General features: G+C 38.0%; 1 protein-coding gene across 1 annotated transcript; it reads right to left on the bottom strand.

The window, feature by feature from the left end:
- Positions 1 to 3099: 3099 nt before the first annotated feature.
- Positions 3100 to 16575, bottom strand: LOC131242213 (uncharacterized). The gene is made up of 4 exons (XM_058240726.1): positions 16105 to 16575; positions 15955 to 16015; positions 15710 to 15854; positions 3100 to 3533 (listed from the first exon to the last, which is right to left on the bottom strand). Exons 1-4 carry the CDS (start codon positions 16529 to 16531, stop codon positions 3279 to 3281), a joined length of 888 nt encoding a protein of 295 aa, XP_058096709.1. The 5' UTR covers positions 16532 to 16575; the 3' UTR covers positions 3100 to 3278.
- Between the last annotated feature and the right edge of the window lie 5560 nt (positions 16576 to 22135).

Below are 22135 nucleotides of genomic sequence, written 5' to 3' on the forward strand. Positions count from 1 at the left end.
TAGGGTGATGAACCCAAAAATGGATCAAGGTACATGGGTGAGGAGCCACTACGACCGCTATAAGTCTCATGATCCGGTTAAGACTTGTGACATAATAGTGGTACCCTAGCTTCCCCAATATACTGCTTGAATAAGACTTAATAACTATCGGGTTAATCATGCATAGCAATCACACTTGTTGATAATGTTGAGGACGAGCCACATTACTTTAGGTTAGGTGTTTTGCGAAAGGCGTTTGAAGTAGCATGATGAGAGAGTATTGACATTCTACGAAATAAATGATAAAGTCACTTATTGAGGGAGTGTTGGATTGTGAGGATCATGCATCGTTTTATCATAACATTCATGCACTTAAAAAAAAAAAAAAAAAACTAAATCGGAAATAATTGTTTATCTGTATTATCATTACCTAGGCTGATTGAGTTGATAACATATGCAACTTATAATAAATGGTACAATTGAATTGATCACTCACTCTCATTCTATAACGATGTTTCCAAACACCAACTAGATATTGAAGTAAATGTAGGTATCATCGAGGCCGACACCTTGGAGGACGCATACATGAATTTAGAGGAAGAATTTTCATACTTCCAGCTCTCCGATGGACAGCTCTACTTGGCTCGCCTTGCAGCCGGATTCAATGGATATTCTTTTTATTAGGCATGCTATAAACTTGACACATTTTATCTTTCTTTTGGAATTGTATATTAAGCCCTAAGTGTGGACTCCACACTTTAGATAGACGTATGATGTAGATTTTAGACTTGTTACTTTACGTTGGATACATTTATTTCATAGATTTTACACTGTTAAGTTTAGTTAAATAATTGCTTGGATATCAAATTAATTGTACAAAGAATTCATAATTCTGCAAAGTAAAAGTGAACACCCGAAATATTGAAGATCAAGTTCATGCATTACACCACTTCTTCCTGAAATTCGGTGCATTACACCACTTCTTCCTATAGTGTGGTCCACTTGAGCCTTCAATCTATTTCCTTTTTGGGCTCCTGTTGAATGATATGTAAAAATGAATGTACAGTGTGAATATAATGTATACATCACATTAGGCTCCATAAATCCCCTCATAGGTTTGTCTGTCTCTAGCTAGGTCCTGGTGGGAGTAGTGCCCAATCCACGCCGGATAATCCTCCTGGAATTCGGCCCACAAACCTTTTTCTTCCACGGGGGATGTATCACGTTGAAAAATAAAAAATGACAGCTTACAGGCCCTTTTTCTCATCTCTTGCTTAGATTACTTGTAATTGAAGTAGCCTCACTTGGGTCAGACAAAGGCATCATATCATACTTCATAAATCGGCCCACTGCAGACAAGTAGAACCAATGGTTCATTGATTCCAACCTCTGATAATATGGGACCCACTACAGATGGCAAATTCTCCTTGGTAATTTTTATATTTTACCTTAACCATCTATTTGTTGGCCACTGATCAAAAGGTTAGGAGCCTCTACACGGGGAGTCTTTTGACAAATCATCCCTACACGGTAATGACAATAAAATCGACGGTATGGATGACATAATCATTGGCTGCATTTGTACCTAAGGATGCAACAGGACATTTTCAGTCTACATGGCCCAGGAGAGAACTGTGGACGATCCCAACCATTCTGTTCATCCTCTAGGCCCACTCTGATGAACCATTGCGTATCGTAATTTCCTGTGTAAATAGCTTTCTTTGGGCAGAAACATGCACCATTGCTTACTCAAGTTTCAACCGTCCATTTAACTGGCAAACGGTTGGACAATAACGATCAATCATCCTATAGTGTGATTCTTCGGCTGCAGACTATCACCAAAAGAAGTCGGACGGTGACTCGGCTGAGTCATGTTTTCCGATTGAAACCAATTTGGTGTGTTCCAAAATAATGAATCACCAAATATCATGATTTAAATAAAATAAAATAAAATAAAAAACTCAATTTGGTCCAAAACATCATGATATTTGGTGCAACCAAACATACCCTATAAAATTCATAATTCATATTTAGAATTTATATGTGATAAAAGCTTTATTAGAACAACTGACAAATTTATGAGTAGAGCATGGCAGACATGATGACTAGACACGAGATCTTGGATGTTTATTGAGTAGGACCCATTTGAAAACTAGAGAAATTGAAAGTGAAAATTAAAAATAAGAAAAAACCATAAGGCACTGTTTGGCAAACACTTAAAAATGATTTATCTCATTTTAGTAAACAGTGATTATATATTAGAGATCATACTTTATGTAATTACGGGTCATCAAGATTATTTTTAATCCTTACCAAATCCCTCCAGGAGAAGAACCTTTTCAAGAATCAGGCTGATCCAATCACTAGGTAAGCCACACCCATATGTTGAATCAGACCCTTAGCTGTCAATTGATTCCAACAGTGTGGCCCACCTAATGGGCCGAACAGAATTATCCCACAAATAGATCAATGGACGACTGAATGGCCCGCTTTTTTTTAATATGGCAATGGCCAAGGCCATTGAATAATCAGGCCTTCAAACCATAGTTCTAAAACTCGATTTGACAGCCTGTTGGATCAGGTTCGGTCGACTAGAAGTCTTGATAATTAAACCAGGTATTGAATAATGTTGTTTAAATGCTATGGCTATAAAAATAGGCAAGTCAACAAAGTAGTGCTTGGTTTGCTGGTAAGTGTGTTGCCTTGAAATCTTGTGATTGTGGGTGCATCACCCTTCAGCTGATTTATTTATTTATTTTTAATTATTTTACTATGCCGAGTTGACTTAAGTCGAACCGACTCGACAAATCATGCCAAGTCTGAACAGAGTTGAACCTGGTCCCAAGTTTCGCAGTGACTCAGCTCGATTTCTGGCCGAGTCAAGTCACCAAGTTTTAGAACTATGATTCAAACTTGCACCCAAACCCACCCACTTAAGTGGGTCTGTTTGGAGGCGCCAACTAGTAGAGAAATTTTTGACAAACCTGGGCCCAGGCCCAACCATTTATTAGTTGGCCTCAAAACAGGCGCAGGCCTGAGCCTGATCCGTAGCAACCAGGACCTGACGCAGAGCCCCCTGTCAGTCCTAAATTCCTAATCCTTTTCAGTGGACACAGGATCAACCAAAAGGGAGGAAACAACTCATTTATTTTCAGCAACTAAAATGCAAGCTCTTGCATGAAATCCGTCAGTGACACTCGTGCTCCTAACATCGATAATTACACAGAATTGGATTAAATGAAACATAAACGAAATGCAGGCAATGTTGATACCTAATGATAATGCGACAGCCATGCACATCATTCGCTGCTGCCAGTAGCCATCAAGAACTCACCCTCGCATACCACCTCGCCCCCAACGTATGCCTTCCCTTCCATCTTTGCTATCCCAAAGCGTTTCTGCAACTTCACCAGTGTCATCCTCATAACTAAGGTGTCTCCCGCGATCACAGGTTTCCGAAACCTCACTTTGTCGATCCCTGCAAAGAAGAAGTTCTCGCGAGAGCCCCCCACTTCCGGTTGCAACATCACTATGCCCCCAACCTGGGCCATGGCCTGGATCACCACATTCATTTATCAAGAGCACGAAAACTAATTCCAATCGTTTTGTAGATGAAAGAAAGGTGTAGAAGAAGATAAATCAGTGCATTACATGGAGAAGCAGAGAATTCATTCATAATTTCGGTGGAGAGCAAAGAAGCTGAAATTTGCAATCGTAAACCCCCATTGTCCTCTAACTAAACAAGTCCGGTTTTTCAGAATTTTGAAAATTGTTAAATGCCTGTGGAATGTACCTATTTACATGTAAAACTGCCAAGCAAAATCTCCCAAGGACTTTAAAAAAAAAAAAATGTATTCCAGAGAACATGGCAACTCTCATCATGAGAGCACACATAATGAAATTGTGGTAATGACCGCTTTAGTTGAAGTGGGAATATGCCAATATGTCCTAGAGGGGGGTGAATAGGACTTTTTAGTATTTTATGATAATTTAAAATTCTATCAAACTTATCCTGAGAAAATATGCATGTATCAGGATTTCTTCAAAGTAACTTTAATGGCTTCCAAGCCAAATAGAGGATCCAGTCATAAAACTATTCGAAAGCTAAATAAGATACAAATCATAGTATATGATGGATGTGACTGTGTGTGAGGTGTGATCTCAGATAATCAAATATGAAAGCATTTAGAGAAATCACACAAGCAATTAAAGAAGATATCAATCTCTAACACAGTTATTTTTATAGTGATTTGACTACTTGTCTACTCCACTTCCGGCGGACGTACTCAACCCTTGAATATACCGGATCTCACGAATGGAGGTTTCACAACAGGTTCACCTCAAACCGGAGGTTTTAAATCAGGTTCATCTCAAACCAGTACAACCTACACTGGGCTAACTCTAACGTGTCTACACGACACAGTTTATGCTCCCATGAGCAAGGGTTTACACACAGCACCCAACTTTTAGGCCACACAGGCCAAGGATCCACAGAAGGAACCTCACCAGTTTATGCTCCCATGAGCAAGGGTCAACACAAAGCACCCAAGTTTTAGACCACACAGGTCAAAGACCTACACAAGGACCTAAGAGTTTATGTTCTCTACAGAGCAAGGGTCAACACGAAGCACCCACCACATACGCTCCCATCAGAGGCCTCCTATGAGGGCTTGAAAACAGAGAGTAACACCTTAGACACAATCCTACAAAAGATCACAAGGGTCCTCTGGACTCTAATGACTTACAAATAAGTAGATGAGCCACATTCATCACGTTGTCGAAGATCTCCTCCTTTGATGATGAAGAATTTTCAGCTCCCTTGAACCGCAACTCAGATGATGTACCAATATATGGCGACAGGTTAGGTCAAGGTTATGACGGAATCCTACTCTATTAGATGTTTTCCTATAAAGGAGATGGAGCGATTCCAATCATCTATGCATTCAAGGCATCCCAGCTTAATGATATGTCATTAAGGTGGTAGCTGCAAAATCCTTGAATGCGGAAGTTCATTCCTCAATCCACTCTATTGAATGTTAATGATAAGGGTGGATTGGAGGATAAACTTCCATGAGAGAAAAGGCTTAGGGTATATGATCTAGGGTTAAACACACAAAAGCACTCTCTATTTTCTCTACAAACAACCAAGGGCAACCTCTCATTAAATAGGCAAAAGGTTCCAACAGATATAAAACGGTCACATTTTTTTACAGAATTCGATATCATCGAGCATATACTCTCGATAGCATCGCCTGGCCGCTCGATGACACAAACTCAGCTGTCCAACGCTTTTGAAACCTTTTGCCAACTGGTCGAGAAAATCGAACGTGCGTCAATATCATCGGATTTCGAACTCCGATTTTATCGACACGAGGTTCGATTCCTCAACATTTGAAACTGTGAGAGCACTTGCCTTTGAAATATTTCAAGTAAGCTATGATCGAGTATCACTCGATATCATCGGAATTTGAATATCGATGATATCGAGGACAATGTCGATTCATCGATAATTCCAAGGAATTTTCTTATCAGCTTGCTGGACAGTTTATATCCTATTTTGATGACATCAACCATACATCGATATGATTGATATTTGAATATCGATTTTATCGAGTGATACTCGATCTAAGAAAAATAACTTGAAAACTTGTTGAATAAATTTGTGTCTCAATCCAATATCATCGAAGGTCTACCAATATTATTAAGATTTGAATTCCGAGGATATCGAGGAGCTCTTCGATATATCGAGAATCACATGATTTGCCTTAGTAGCATTTTGGACACAACTGACTTGATGTCGATTTTATCAAGTCGTCTCGATGGACTCGAGATTCAAATTTCGATGATATCGAACCGTTTATCAATTCATCGATAATTCAGTCCAGAGATCTTTGTGGTTACTGGACATCTTATGTCCTTATTTCAATAATACCGAGTGAGCTTTGAGGACATCGGTAACAGGGTTCGATTTCATCGATCCATGTATCGATAAATCAACAAAGGTAGAAAACTTAGAGATTTTCCTGAGTTTGAAAAAAGTTTTCTAACCAAAAACCCTAGGATGTTCTATTCAATTTTAAGGGTTTTAATTACCTAGTGTTTTGGGACATGGGATGTGAGGCTAAACTTTACCTGTGACGAGTTCGGGCACACATTCAGTTGAGGCAGACGCTTGATCAATCTTCCTATGGGGCTCCTTTGTCTAGCTGACTCAACACTCACGCTAATTGACAAACCAGAGCACTTTCACATAAAACATACTACCCAACTTGCCTTTAGGGATGCTTACCATCAAGACTGCAGAAACATCAATGCCTCTTAGTCAAGAATAACACAACCTAAGGCGAACAATGCCAACTCACAGTCGCGAACGAGAGAGCTGGCAGGTGCAACTTGTAGGATTTTGGTCCTAGATGTAAAGATTATGAGAATGTTAGTTAGGTCAATGAATCACAAGGACTAGTTTTGAGTCAGCAGAGTTTCTACTTGGGTCCAAACAGACATCATCAGATTAACAAAAGTAATCCTCCTAGCAATGTTTTAAAGTTTTACTTATTAGGATGTCACAAGTTTAACATGGCTAAGATTCAGTTTCAGAAATGGATGTGGATCCAGAAAGGCACTTCCTGATTAAGGATTGGGTGCTTAAACGAGAGACTAATAGAATGCCCCCCAAGTCCAGGTGAGGTGGACTGTCTTCACCTGAGGGTCTCGGATTCCAAACCACCCCTTTAAGAGGTTATCGCCTGAGGAGACTCACAGTTGCACTCAAGATAGCCTGGGATTCAAGGATGAAGAAGCACATCACCCAAAGCCAACAAGCCCCAGACCTCATACACCTATCACACATGACAGAACATTAAATGCTTAAACAGCAAAGCTTTAACATCAGGTCATTGTCTCATTAAGGGGGCCGAAAGAACAAGCGACATGTGGCAGACAACTGTTTGAATTACAAAACCACACGAGGATGCATCAGAAGCCCTCGCCTATATGAAGGGATGCACTCGCTACCATCAACCAAACTCCGATTGCTACAACCTTGGCTTTTACTAAGTTAACAAGCCGATAGATAGGGGTAATAGGACCATAGGACCATCCGAGAGGTCTCACTTTGGGCACCCTTGCTCAAGGATCTTCACCTTCTCTAAGCTTCTTTGCGTCCTTTGTATTGTCAGTTAGCCATTTGGTGAGTCTCAGTCAGCCTGTGAGTTCCCTAGTTTTATGTGTTTCCCTTATACTTCTGTATTATGAGCCAAAGCAACTCGGCTATATCCTTACAGCTAACAGGACTTGGCTTGGATAGTGGAAATGTTAGGCCCCACTGTCTGTACAAAACCTATCTCCAGGAAGAATGTTTGCAAGTTTGTGAATATAGAATGTAAGCTCATAATACTTCTGTATTATGAGCCAAAGCAACTCAGCTACATCCTTGCGGCAGACAGGACTTGGCTCGGATAGTGGAAATGGTAGGCCCCACTGTCTGTACAAAACCTATCTCCAGGCAGAGTGTTTGCAAGTTTGTGAATATAGAATGTAAGCTCTATTGCATTTGTATGCTTCTTCATGTTTTGTTGATTTTCTTTGTAATTCTGTATCACCAGCACATGACAATTTAGCACCGAGCGTTCTTGCACTCTGTCACACAACTACCAAGCTCACCATACAGAAATACAACCCTTTGTCCAAGATTTTCTGCGTCTCTCGCTCCTACTCTAATCTATTCACTCTCTCAATTCTCCCCCGTTTTGTGCAGAAGCAGAAGCTGGAAACTGTCTTTCATCGAATAGCAGCTTATATTCAAACTGTAGTCCATTTTTTGTGAAATAGAAGAATCATACAGCCTCTCGATTGAATTTCTAACAATGAATTTTCAAATGGTGGCTCTTAACAGAACCACTAAAAGTGTAGGAAACTCATGTCGTCAATTCACTGAAGTTGAAATAATCAACCGGAAGAGCTGAGCACATCTCCAAAATTCTTAATTAAACTTAAGAGTGCAATATGAACAGGCCATTGCACAATCATCTCTCGAAGGATTGGTAAGTAATGCCAGTCAACATAACCATCCAAAGAAGAGATCTCATGAAGAATTTTTCAGATCAAAATCAAATTGTCAACAATCCCTATCTTGTTGACAATATTTTTCAATACTTATTTTCATGGTAAAATTGGTAATACTTCTATTTCTATAGGTGGTGTTGAAGTTTTAATGCAAACAATAAAAAACTTGCAAATGACTCAATAACAGTAGTAGATATATGTTGACATACTACCAGTTGTAGAACTGTCAAGAAATCATAAAACAAGAATATAAAGAAAATCCACCACCCCTTATTACGTATTTTATGAAAATTATCAAATTTATATGTACGTTCACGATAGCATTACAGGAAAAGCTAGTAACCAATTGCAAGCATTATATGAACCCCAATGGTAAGAACAGTATGGATATCCCACCTTTAGCAAGCCTGTTGGCCAGCTCCTTTGCCACTCTTATTATATGGGCTACAAAATGTTCAACCTTGAGGTAATAGAACGAATCTTGTTGAACACAAATGAGAACCTCCACAGTTTGGAATTTCCTCTGACCTCCCAATTTATGATTTCTAAGGAATCTTCCTCAGTAACTGGACCCAATTGCTCTTTCTTAAAGTCTAAATCCTCTCTAAGGGAAAAAACCTCCAATGCATCTCCTATACCGGCAAGAACAGAGAAAACGAAGATGGTGTTACCTTGGGGCTTGGGGGGACTTCCACAACACAATTAGGCCGTGTGGCTCACTATTTGATAGGAAAGCCAACTGAGAACAAAATCCAGTACCAAAACTCCTTTAATTTCAGCCAAAGAGACTAAGCTTCTCCATGAGGCTTCAAAACTATTTGACACGAAAGCCAACTGAGGACAAAATCCAGCATCAAAACTCCTTTAATTTCAGCCAAAGAGACACTGAGCTTCTCCACGAGGCTTCAAAACCACTGAACGTACTATTATTTCTCTCCTTCAATATTTACCAAAGAAGAGTTGTCGGAAGCATCCTCTAAAGAACATAGCTTTCTCAAAAGGGCCTCTTATCTTGATTTCCCCATAAGTAAACCAGGAAGCAATTCCGTGACTCCCTTTCCAAAAATGCATGTTCTTTCTCTCCTCCCACAACACCGGTGGTCTCCCACCTATCAATTAAAGGAAGGTAAACCAGGAAAAAAAAGGAACCATAAGAAACATGAAATTACAAGCCACTAAATGGGCCAATGTGCAAATGAGATTATACATGTGTGTGCGTGCATGAGAGTGGTTGGTCTGATCAAAGTAACCTGAATGATTGATTGAGTGTAACCATATCATACAATATGTAAAGAGCAAGAGCAGCATATATCTAACCCTTAAAAGTCGTAGCCCATGGATTGGTACTTCCCTATGAATCTCCATTATGAAATCGTATGTGGTAGTGAGCCACGGGCTACGCACAGAAGCTTGACGAAGCTATAGAATGGTGGTTATGTCCTAGAGGAGGGGTGATTAGGACTAAATAAAATTTTAGCTACTTAACACACAATTGTTTACTTAAACTAACATGTCAATTTAAATAAAAATAAATAAATAAAAAGTGTAAGGCAATTAACTCTAAGGCTTTTAAGCCAATAGAGGGTCCAGTCACATAGACTACAAAAGATGCAACATGATAAGCAACTAGTCTAAACAAGATAGTGCACACGTGTGTGTGGGATGTGCTAACTATCAACTCATAGAATTCATCTAATCATGCATACATATAATTCACCAATCAATCACATAAGCATAATTAAACAAGTGCTCAAATGACAGTCATAAACACAAGTATGTATAGTGGTTCGGTTTCTTTACTCCACTACCGACAAACGCGCTCAACCCATGAGCATACTGAATTTCACTATCGAAGGTTTTAAATTAAGTTCACCTCTAACCTTTACAAGCGTACACTCCCATCAAAAGCCTATACAAGGACTTACCCACATATTCACCCATGTCGGTGACCTACGCAAAGACTTACCACGTACACACTCGGGTCGGTGGCCTACTCAAGTACTTACCCACGTAAACACCTGTGTTGGTAGCCTACACAAGGACTTAAACACGTACTCATCCATGTCGGTGGCGATACGGTCCTACACAAGAACTTACGCGATTTTGGGTTACAAATTCTACACTCAATCCTACATAAGGAGTGTGTGGACTCTTACAATTTAACAACTTACTTGTCGGATTGGGCTCTTTTTGTAGCGTCTTCTCAGGTTACTTGATCAATGTTATCCCGTGCTTTAATCAGCTCTCATTTTGCTCTCTTGATCGTTGATGCTGATGCTTTACCAATGCTTTAGCTCAAGATCAAACACTGTGTATGCAATGCTCCATTGAGGTGACCAAGGTGATGTGAATTGAGTAGAATCTTCTACAACTAAAAGAAAATTAAATTCCTACGGGATTCTCCTTGATGGACACTCTAAAGGTTGATAAACACTAGGATTTATCAATAGAATCGGTGTCTAAACTCTAAAGATGACTTAAGGTTATGATCTTCTTATAGAGGAGCATGGAATGCTCATTAAAGTGAATAATTACTAAAAAGAAAGCATGAATCTCAATGGGATAAAGCCTAGGAGGTTTGTTAGAACTTAAAATGCGTTAGGGTCTCTAAAATGCCAAAATCTATTATTTGTCCAAAGATCGAATGCAATATTTATAACAAAAAGGCTCCAACGGATCTGTAACGGTTAGGCTTGAGCGATCAAGCCTGACCCTCGATCGATCAAGCTAGGTCGAAAATGATACAGTGAACTCGTTGGACTGTTTTAGCCATGTTCGACCGATCGAACTTAATTGCTCAAGAAGAATCGAAGATTCCTCGATCGATCGAGCTCATGTCTCGAGCACCCGAACTAAATCATATTGGGTCAATTGCTTGCAAGACATTTTTTGCCATGTTTGGTTGATCGACTCGATCAATCGAGCTTCGGTCAAGCACACCACTAAGATTGCTGGTTTTGGACAATTTGATTTCCAGCGACCCAAGACCTCTATAGCCTATCTTATCATGTGTTAATAAGGCTCCTAAGGCTAAGGGATGATCACATAAAGTTTTCCTATTAAGGCAAAGATCATCTAGAGGTTCAAGGGTTGTTTTGGGTCAAGGCTAGGGTTACCAAGGCACCTTATTTACCTGTTTTTCACTTCCTTGATACTCATGTCCACTTGTGTCTTCAGTCTTCAACTTCCAAGGGTTCAACCGACTCCCTAACACAATGACTCACGTGATTGACAAACAAGGTACACAAATCAGTACATTAACACATTACCATTTCCTAATTGTGCATAACTAGGAGATCTCAGGTTTCTGACTCTAATCATTGTTCCTCTTTAGGGTAGCAAACCCAAATGAACTCTTTTTCAATTTATGCTCCAACCTAGTTTTTAATTCATTCCACTTTTCTTCAACTATGTCATAATTCTAACGATCCTATCAAGCATGAGTGCAAGCTGGCGAGGACATCTCCAATACGACTAATTCACCCCATTAAGGAGACAAAGCATCCCTTTTAGGAAGTCAATTTGCTTTAGATAGAGATGTATTGTTTTGTTATATGATCGTAAGCATAGAATCCTAACTTATCCCTTACAAAACGGGGAACCAAGGTACAATATTTCATTAAAACCATCTCAACCAAGGTGTGCTTGCCATCAGCCTTCACTTATCACCTCAAAACTCATGACCAACCCTTAAAAGATCTCCTAATAAACCATCACAAATTATTCTGCAATACATGGTGACGAGGAATGGAGATAGAAGTACCAAGTCCCTATTCCACAAGAGTGAACATGAGTCTCTTCAGCATACTATACCAAAATTACATTTTCAACAAGCAAAAAACCTATTCCATCAAAGATCATCAAAAGAAAGGTTGCTTCAATTGATTAATGGGCTTATCCTAATTGACATTAACCATGTCACATAGATATCTATCTGCCTTCCAAAACAAAGTTTACATACCATAAGCAATGATAAACAGGAGTGCTTTTATGAAATTAAATTCAGGTAGATCGCGTTGCCAATTTGGGGTGACTTGGAGGACCAATCCATGAAAGCAATTTATTGGCATTATCCCACTTGTGAATTGGTGGACATTTATTGGATAGTGAATCATGAAAAAAAAATCAAAAGGCCCCTATTTTAAAAATAAGCGTCCACAAATTAACAATTAAAACTATTCAAACAATTTGATTTTGGCATTTTGAGTTAGCAATTACAATCCATAATTTAATTGGTAAATTTTAAGTTAATACATGTATCGTGTACAATTTTTAAGGGCTCGAATTAGTTGTTAGACGGTCTTGTGGACCCCACTCGTGATGAATGTGTTATATCCACACCGTCCATCCATTTTGCCAAAAATTTTAGGGCATGAGCCCAAAAATGAGGCTCATCGGTTGGACCGCACCATAAGAAACAATAATAATTAAACGATATTAGAATTTTAACGGCTACAAAAGTTTTAGATCAGTACTATTTGCCTTCATCCACATTAGTGTGACCCTATTAACGTTAGATGGAAAATAAACATTACAAATGGACCCTAAGAAATTTTTAATGGTGAGCATTCTATAACCATTGTTTCCTATGTTGTGGTCCACCCGAGTTTGGATGTGACTAATTTTTTGAATCATAACCTAAAATGATGTGGCAAAATGGACATGGATAAAATACATAATGATGTGGCACGTGTACATTTTATTAAATTGTGCGCCGTGCTGCGTAACTTCAGAAAGTTCTATAGTCCTTTCATGAGGTATGTGTTATATCTAAACCGTCCATTCATTTGATGAGCTCGTCTCAAGGCTTGACACGAAAAATAATACGATCTAATTATCAAGTGGACCACACTGGGGGATTGAACGCCTACCATTGAAACCCTTTTTGGGAGGATCAATATGAAATTTGTTTTTCCTCTTCATTCAGTCTTTTTGACCTTTTGAGCAGATTGGATGGATAAACATTATGGTGGGCCTACGAATTTTTAACGGTGAAAATCATCATCTCGCTGCTATTTTTGGTGTGGTCCACGATCTTTGGATAAGATTCATTTTTGGCTAATGCTCTAAAATGATATTTAAAAATAGATGAACGGTGTAGATATAATAAATACATCACCGTGGAGCCCACGTAACTTTGATCTCCTTTGAACCGTTCGTACAACTCGGAGCTTGAGGACTGTCAGCGCTCGTCTTAGCATGACACGTACCTCAAGCTGGTGCGCGGTACACCTCCGAAAGAAAAAAAAAAAAAAAGGGAATTATTCTGCAATACATGGTGACGAGGAATGGAGATAGAAGTACCAAGTCCCTATTCCACAAGAGTGAACATGAGTCTCTTCAGCATACTATACCAAAATTACATTTTCAACAAGCAAAAAACCTATTCCATCAAAGATCATCAAAAGAAAGGTTGCTTCAATTGATTAATGGGCTTATCCTAATTGACATTAACCATGTCACATAGATATCTATCTGCCTTCCAAAACAAAGTTTACATACCATAAGCAATGATAAACAGGAGTGGGAGTGGGAAGACAGTTAAAAGAAAAGGAAAAGCCATTTTATGACTTCCAAACATTTAGGAACAGTGAGATTTAAAAGCAAGATCACCACCCTTAGTACAGTGAAATTTAAAAGGAAGATCACCCCCCTGGGTAGAATATGTCAGCATCAATAAACTAAATACTTTTTCATGCCAACTGCCAACACTTTGCAATGAGTGTTGCCACTTGCCATGAAGATTACTAACCTAACCATGAGCACTGTCAAATCAATTTCCCCAACACCTTACAGTAGGAATATCACATGAACTTGTTCAACTCCTTGTTATCTGCTGCTTAACAACAGGAATCCCCTTCTAAATATGCCTCTTTCCCTCCGAAATCTCGGTGCAGTTTCTTACACCAACCACCACTACCATGGTTCCACCAAGACTACCTTTAACCGGGTTGATTCTTTTCTATTGTGGCTTTTGTCATTTTTATTCTAGATTTTTGAAGTTATATAAAAACTATATCTATATAATTTGATCTACATTTTAACAGATATGAATAAAGTTTAAAGTTTTCTTAAGAGAAGTAGACACTTAAAAGTTTTGTATCTTATTTACATAAGGCTTCCTATGCATTCTCACTTCTTGATTTTCTAAAAACAGTGGCTTCCCCCCTCCACCTGCATCCACTCTCACTAGCTGCGACAAAGATCCACCATGCTCCTACCTTTAAGACAAAGAAGCATTAAATAAAGACTGAAAAGGAACCAAAGCAGTAAATGAGCCAGCGTAGAACCAATTACCAAGAGAAAAGGTCTCACAAAACAAAGTTAATACTGATAGTATAACAACTAGTATTAGCAACAATGAACTCCATCCCATATTTACCCAAAACTAGGCAGCAGAACCTTCCAGCTTTGCAAAAAATCTCAAAAGCCATTGTTAAGAACACAGCTTTTGCTTTAATATCACTCACTATAAACAACAAACTCCTATGCTAATTGTGCACTCTTTGCAAAGTGAACAAATTGGAGGCTTGAAAGAAGGAAAGAGAAGGGAAAAGAGGCGAGTCACAAAGCCATGTTCCAAAGTCCTCCTGCAATGACAAACAACAGGAACAAATTCTCTTCCAACAAGGGGAAGATTACACAGACCCCTATGCTAAGAATACATCTTTTGCTTTAATATCACTCACCATAAACAACAAACTCATATGCTAATTGTGCACTCTTTGCAAAGTGAACAGGTTGGAGGCTTGAAAGAAGGAAAGAGAAGGGAAAAGAGGGGAGCCACGAAGCCATGTTTCAAAGTCCTCCTGTATTGACAAACAACATGAACAAAATCTCTTCCAACAAGGGGAAGATGGCACAGACACAAGAGAAAATGCATGCACCGACTTTACATGCATTCAGGATTGTAATCACAGAGCTTTGATATTTGGAAATAACACATTCATTTCTGGAACCCTTGCAAAATGATTGGATATTTAGTCCCCAAAATTTCCAAACCAAAAAACCAGATTGTGTAATCTATTTACTTTATAAATGAACATGATACAAAAAAACAAAAATGAACATATCAATTTTTTGGAGATAACAACATCATCATTTTCACTTTACCTTCTCCAAATTGATGTTGAGGTTTGGGCTCAGTCCCAGCAGTTGTAGGCTGGGTAGACATTCTTGTTAACATTGTCAAGGATATTAGAGCCATGTCTGATGGATTAAACACTTTGTTTTCCCTATGGAATTTCAATTCTAATTATCCCGTGGTGCTGATAGCTAAATCGAGATCCTCAAGACATTCTTTGTATTTTGGGAACTTGCTTCCCCCTCTTTAATTTCAATATAGTGATCAGTATTCTCCCTCAGAATTTTATTTTTTATTTTTATTTTTTTTAAAGAGAGAGTCCTGCTTGCATTGAAAACTCGGCCAAATTAGAATGGAAAGCTTCCTTAACAGAATCCATTAAATAAAACACATTGGCGTAATCAGAATTCACATGAACAAATGGCAAAATCAATGCTATTTGTTTTTTCAGGCAGTTCTCATTTTCTTGTTATGCTTTGAGCACTGTACTCTGTGCCAACAACATCCATGAGAATAACTTCTAATCTTACAAAGAAATAAAACAGAAGCAACGAAAGAAATGAGAATTACTACGAGAGATACCTCAACCATGAGAACTCCAGGCATGATTGGCCGCTCGGGGAAGTGCCCTGGGAAGAAGTTATCGTTAATTGTCACATTCTTGATACCAACTGCTGAAACACCTGGATTGTATTCAACAATCCTATCCACAAGCAGAAACGGAAACCTAAACGGAAACCAAAAATAAAAATAAAATAATAAACAGTCAGATTCTCATGGGCATTTCTCATAAAATTGGACAAAATTGCAAAAGCATGAGAGGTCACCGATGAGGCAAGATGTCGCTAATCTGGTTGATGTCAAGCACGGTTGGAAACGCTGGATATTCTGCGAATCCAGCAGATTTGAGTACAGATCATACCATATGTCGGCAGAAACATAGAAAGGAAATAAGGAGATAGAAGAACAAGACCTACTTTTTTCAGTCGGAAGTTCTTCGCCGGCGCTATCTGAGGAGGAGCTCGCGAGGAAGCTACGCCTTTTCTTGGATCCGACAGATAGGCGGAGAGAGATAGGGTTAGGAAGAGAGAACGGAGATTGTGAGAATCTCGATGAAGGGAAATGAGAAGAGAAGGAAGAGGAAAGGCAGGGATGGTGTCTGTGAGAAGGGAGAGGATGGGAGACGATGGATTTCGCCATTGCCGTAGCTTCCATCATCACAGAGAAGAAGAAGAAAGAGAGATAAATAGAGAGAGAGAGTGAGAGAGGCGTTGGATTTTCCGTTGGGGTTTGGTGGGAGAGAGCGGAGATCTCAAAGGCGGGTGGAAGGATTTGAAAAGTAGTGAACTTCGAAGAGTTTGTGCTGTGGGCACTGCGACCAGATAGTCCATCTCGACCGTTCATTCGGTCCGTTCCACTTCCCAGTCGCCTTGCAGAAATCTCGTCAATCAGATGACACTCACCATCCAGACATTAGTTAAATGATATGATGGAGACGGCTTTACTGTAATATCATAGATACCTCTCTCTACCATCCACTTGGCATGGGAGACGTTCGCTCATGACCGTTGTCCACTATCAAGGACTGGTCGGTTGACGGTCTGGTCCATCCACAAACAATGAATGAAACTCTTCCTGGAATATGTACCGGCATTGTCCATTTTTACAAATATTGAATGGATGGTTAGGATCATCAGATGTCTAATTTTAAAAAAATGACCCATGAAGACTAGTTTCAACTGGATAGACGGTCCAGATCAATAACTGTACCGTCCTCGAGGCTAAACCACCACCTTTTTTTTGGAGCGCGAGTGGTTTTTCCGCATCATGTTTTTACTTCCCTAATCTATCTTTTTTATAGCTTTCGTTATAGATGGGAAATGTGCGCAACACGTCTCACCTGGTTTCAACACTGAGGTCGTGGTATCGATCCCTAGTGGGGTGACTAACAGTGAAGTGAGAACTGACAGTGGGGTGTACTAACACGCTAACAAAAAATTAAAAATTAAAAAAAAAAAAATCAGATCCCATCATCAGGTGGGCCACACCACAGAAAACAATGAAAAACAACACAACCACCTCCAAATCATGTGTGGCCCACTTGATCAGCCCGATTCTGGAACCGTCCTATCCTTATAGCTGGTGTTACTCTTTAACGCCAGCTTTAATCCCAAAACTTGCTTTGGTCTATGGTAAGATGGTTGGTCTTCAGCCTCTATTGATCCCAACGGTTCATGTTCTGAATTCTATGCGAAACAATTCTTTGGACAGGTGATTGTGTATGAAGAACCATTTGTTGATTGGTTCATATTTAATTCCAAGATTGCTTGGTTTTTGTTAAAATCTATTATCCAAATGGGCAAAATTGTGTATTGTGTGCATAATTATGAGAGAGAGTATGATATGACCCCTCCTGACTTCACTCACTTTTTTCTTTTTCTTTTTTTTTTTATTTTTTTCTTTTTTATCTTTCTTTTTAATATTGATGGTTCCTTATAGTTTAAAAAAGCATATTCACTTGCAAGAGTCCCTCTTGTCATTTAGAGGATGGACCATCTGAAAATAGGTAAATTTTACAATAGCTGGAAACCACCGTATATGGACATGCCATGACTTGATTGAAAGTGTTTGTTTATGGCAGAAATAAAATAAATTAAATCAGATTTACATCTATGTACACATGAATTAATATAAACTTAAAATAAAAATATCTTTTATGGGAAATAGAAGTCAATTGGTGATTGTTCTTTCTCTTTCTCCTTGTCTCATATGGGTCACATTAGCATTCTTATTATGTCAAGGAAGTTATCTTGAGGCATGAAACTTTGTTGGACTTTTTAAGTTGGTCTTATCTATGTATAAATTTGTAAACCTTTACCAATAATATTTTCTTGTTATTTAGCATTTTTCTAAAGCAATCTTTATAAGTTACTTAAATTGTAACTAACACCCACAATACGTTGGATTAACTACACAAGAATTTTAGGGTTCCGGTCCTTGTTCGAGTGGTAGACTCTGAGGAGTTTTAACACGAGGTCTTGGGTTCGAAACCCATAGGTGGTGAAATCCCACTACGGAGTGCGTGGGTGTGTGACGGGTGCGTGTGTTAAAATAAAAAAATAAAATAATAATAATAATAATAATAATAATAAAACTACACAAGAATTTTAATTAAGTCAAGCCTCTTTAAGTTTAGATGTTTCCACGCGTATATGGAATAGATGTATGTAATTACCCTGTCTCATGCTATGATAAAATCCTCCTACATGTTGCCTTAAGGCCCCTGTTGTAGGCCCATCATATATAGCAGTCATGATTAGTCATCCAAAAAAAAATATATAAACTATTAATTTTAGAAAATAATGCATATGATGATTTTGAAATTAGTTATTGGATTAAAATAATTTTCAAAACTAATTTGACTAGGTATATTGATCAATCATTTCAATTCTTAATACAAGTTTAAACTCATAAATGTCATAGACCTAATGTCAAGATTCCTAATCCCGCTAGGAACATGATCAACCACTTAACTATAACAATATACCTAAGAGACTTACATATTGGTTCATTAATCAATCGTATACTTACTAAGACCTTACGTCTTTTTTAATATCATGATAAGATGACAAGCATAATAAATGCAAGCAAATATTAAATAGTTAAATTTAGCTTAATTTTTTAGATCCAATCAATGTATACACATGTATATACTTACACGTGTGGGGACAATGTCCTGTGGTGGAGACTCACCATATGCACAATAGTCACACCATGTATGGTGACCTATGGATTAAACTATTTCAACTTATCCGTTGGTCATGATAATATTCTAAGTTCATGAAGAATAGGGTATATTAAGCCTCACAATAATATTCTAAGTTCATGAAGAATAGGGTATATTAAGCCTCACAATGTATTTTACATAAAATTTATTCTACTTCGTTCCTTGGGATACAAAGGCCTTAATAAAGTCTCTCAATGAATTCATTCCAATCATATACTTCATTAAAAGGCATACATTCCAACATTAACACCGTACATAAAGCATCCTAATTTCTTGTAAGGTATATGTTAGAGTCCTTGGAGATCTTGTCATTCAAATGCCCAATTTGTAATCATGTGGAAGATTCTTCCTTGCAAAGCTGCCAACAATAATACTAAATCCTTAAAATAAATAAATAAATAAATGAATAAATAATATTTATTTATTTCCACTCCCCTTCAGATCCCAACATCTTCCATAGTCTCCTTGCGCACCTTGAATGGGTTTGCCCGCCATTCCATCACTATATTACCAATGGATGCATTAATAGCTTATATGGGTTTCTACTTACTAAGTATAGTCTCCTTGCGCACCTTGAATGGGTTTGCCCGCCATTCCATCACTATATTACCAATGGATGCATTAATAGCTTATATGGGTTTCTACTTACTAAGTAGATATCCTTGTTGCTTGTGGCCCTATGGCTCAGTGGTAGATTCATAAGAGTTTCAACACGAGGTTCTAGGTTCGAGCATGCATTCTGGTGTAACTGCACAGGCATGCCTATGGTGTGCGAGTGTGTATGGAAAAAAAAAAGTAGACAAATTTGTTTGGTAAATAACATAAAGCTCATGTGGGCCCCACCTTCAATGTAGATTGTCTATTATGTGGGGCTCGCCTTAGATGTAGGCCATTCATTATTAAGGGTTGACCTTTGATATATATTGACCGTCCATCATTTAGGGCCCATCTCAATGTTGGCATTCTTCATGTGGGGCCCTACTTCAATGTCCACTACTCATCATGTGGAGCCCACCTTTGATGTGGAGCATCCATCATGTAGGCCCCACCTTTAGAGTGAATCGTCCACCATACTAGCCTGCTTTTAATATGCTCTAATATCATTAGGGGTCCACCTTTGATATTGATTGTCCATTGTGTGGCTCCACTTTTGATGAGGACAGTCCATCATATGAGGCTTCCTTTGATATAGATGCTGAGAGAGAGCATCCTTTGATATGGAAAGTAAGAGACGTAAAAGTAGAAAAGTAATAAGTCAATAAGTCTTAAAAAAAAAATAATAATAAATAAATAAACTTATTATGACTAATAACTTTCAGTACTTAGGTTATTTTTACAATGGTACTTACAAAACTAAATTGAAAAAAATAATTTAATTACTTGAAATAAGTTAAAAAAAGTAACTTATTTGGTGCTATCCAAACAGGCCCTAAAAGACCACTGCAACCATCAATGGCGAAAGGAAGAATATATGTATCTCCCTAGCCATGTGGCAATGAAAAAACAGATGATCAATGGACCCTTCATGTGAGGATTACCATTGCCCTCAAGGGAGGAAAACTAAATGCTTAGCAACCTAAAGTATGAATCCACTTGTAAATGTTCTCTGCTGCCTCTTACACAATTAAGGGCTCTAAAAAGAAATTCACCCAAAAATAAAAAATAAAAATTCGTGGAATCTTTACGAAGACATTAATGTTCATTCCCACATGACCAATTTCCCTGATTGGCCCATTAAAAAAGGTAAAATAATATTATCTTCCGAACCTATGATGACTGAAGTATTACATAATGGTATCAGCTTGCTGGCCGATATAATATGTATTGTATCAGCCGATACAACCCTGTATGAGATTATACAACAGTGTAACGAGAATTTTTTTATTTTTTTAAATTTTTTTTTGTATTGCTAAAAATACCAAAATAAAAAATTCATTGGCAATTTTTTTATTGGTTGGTTTTAGACAAATTTGATGGTGTAACACACCATTCTTTGATAAAAATATTGACAGTGTCAACTTGATCAGTTGAAAGTCGACTAAATAGACCGTAATTGAGCATAAATCAAGCTTGATTTGGTAAATTAGGGCCCACTAAAATTAAATACAAAAAGGAGAAATGGAGAATTTATTATAAAAAAAATTAAAAAAAAAAAAAGAAGAAGAAGAAGATTATTTACCCCTTCTTCCAATATTTCTCAAAATATCCACTCTTCTTTGATTCATAAAATCCGACTCAAATTGTGTGCTTTGATCATTATAATAGGGCTAAATCCAGTTTAAAATTACTTTCTAAACTTTCTTCATTATTAAAAATGAATAGAATGAAAAAATGAGAGAATTATGGCCATATCGCGCTGTAAGCACACTTCCCATCTCAAAGGACCTAAGCTACTGGCACTGATGCCATGAAAGCTGAACTTAAAAATACCCATTCAGGGAGATGTACCAATGAACTGGATGTGAGATAGATGGCACTCGAGAAAATGGAATATTTATCTAATTTGAGAAGGGAGATGCAAAGACAACAATCCACTAATCTTGCTAAAGTTCATTGCTCAAAATCCACTAAAACATGTTTAATTTTGATAAAACACTTGTTAAGCATCATGCGATTAATGGTGTTTCCCAATGCTTTCTTCTTTGAATGGTGTTCATGGGCGTTAAGGTTTCAAATGCAAGACTACATGCAATTTAATAACAAGAGGTTTGCTCGAATATACGCCGACATAATTCTATATGATTCGTTGGGACTTTAGTAGTTGGATTTGAGTTTTCTTCAATGACCCAAACCATTTATTTTGGAGGGCTTTCCTTGGGTCACGATGCATGAGGAAATTCTCATATTGAATATTTCAACCCTTTGATTATACCAACATTACAATGACCTTGTAACCGTTCATATTTAAAGTAAGAGACCCAAATTATCAAAGCCTTGTGAGTTTCTATTTGTTAAATATCCATCATAGAAAGTGCGACTCTTTGTAAACGGAGTAAAATGACTTTTTGAGCTCCCTCGAAGAGTTGCACAAAAAAACAAAGGTGTTGTTACACACGTCCACCATACACATGGCATGCTGATTAAACTCCTAAATAATTCAATTATCCACTACATCATTAGAATCACACCAATGGAATGATCCAAACCATAGAAAGGTTAGCCATCAAATGGACAATTAAAAAAAGTTGGCAAGATGCTTGTTTGTAATCCTTACATTTGTA

This window comes from Magnolia sinica, chromosome 4 (assembly GCF_029962835.1).
Source record: "Magnolia sinica isolate HGM2019 chromosome 4, MsV1, whole genome shotgun sequence".
In the NCBI taxonomy this organism is placed as follows: domain Eukaryota; kingdom Viridiplantae; phylum Streptophyta; class Magnoliopsida; order Magnoliales; family Magnoliaceae; genus Magnolia; species Magnolia sinica.

Excerpts from the sequence above, each read along its gene's own strand:
- LOC131242213 (XM_058240726.1), bottom strand. The coding sequence starts at position 16,531 with ATGAACGGTCGAGATGGACTATCTGGTCGCAGTGCCCACAGCACAAAC. Across the intron at positions 16,016-16,104 it reads AGAACTTCCGACTGAAAAAA|AATATCCAGCGTTTCCAACC; the intron begins GTAGGTCTTGTT and ends CTGGATTCGCAG. Across the intron at positions 15,855-15,954 it reads AGCGACATCTTGCCTCATCG|GTTTCCGTTTCTGCTTGTGG; the intron begins GTGACCTCTCAT and ends GTTTCCGTTTAG.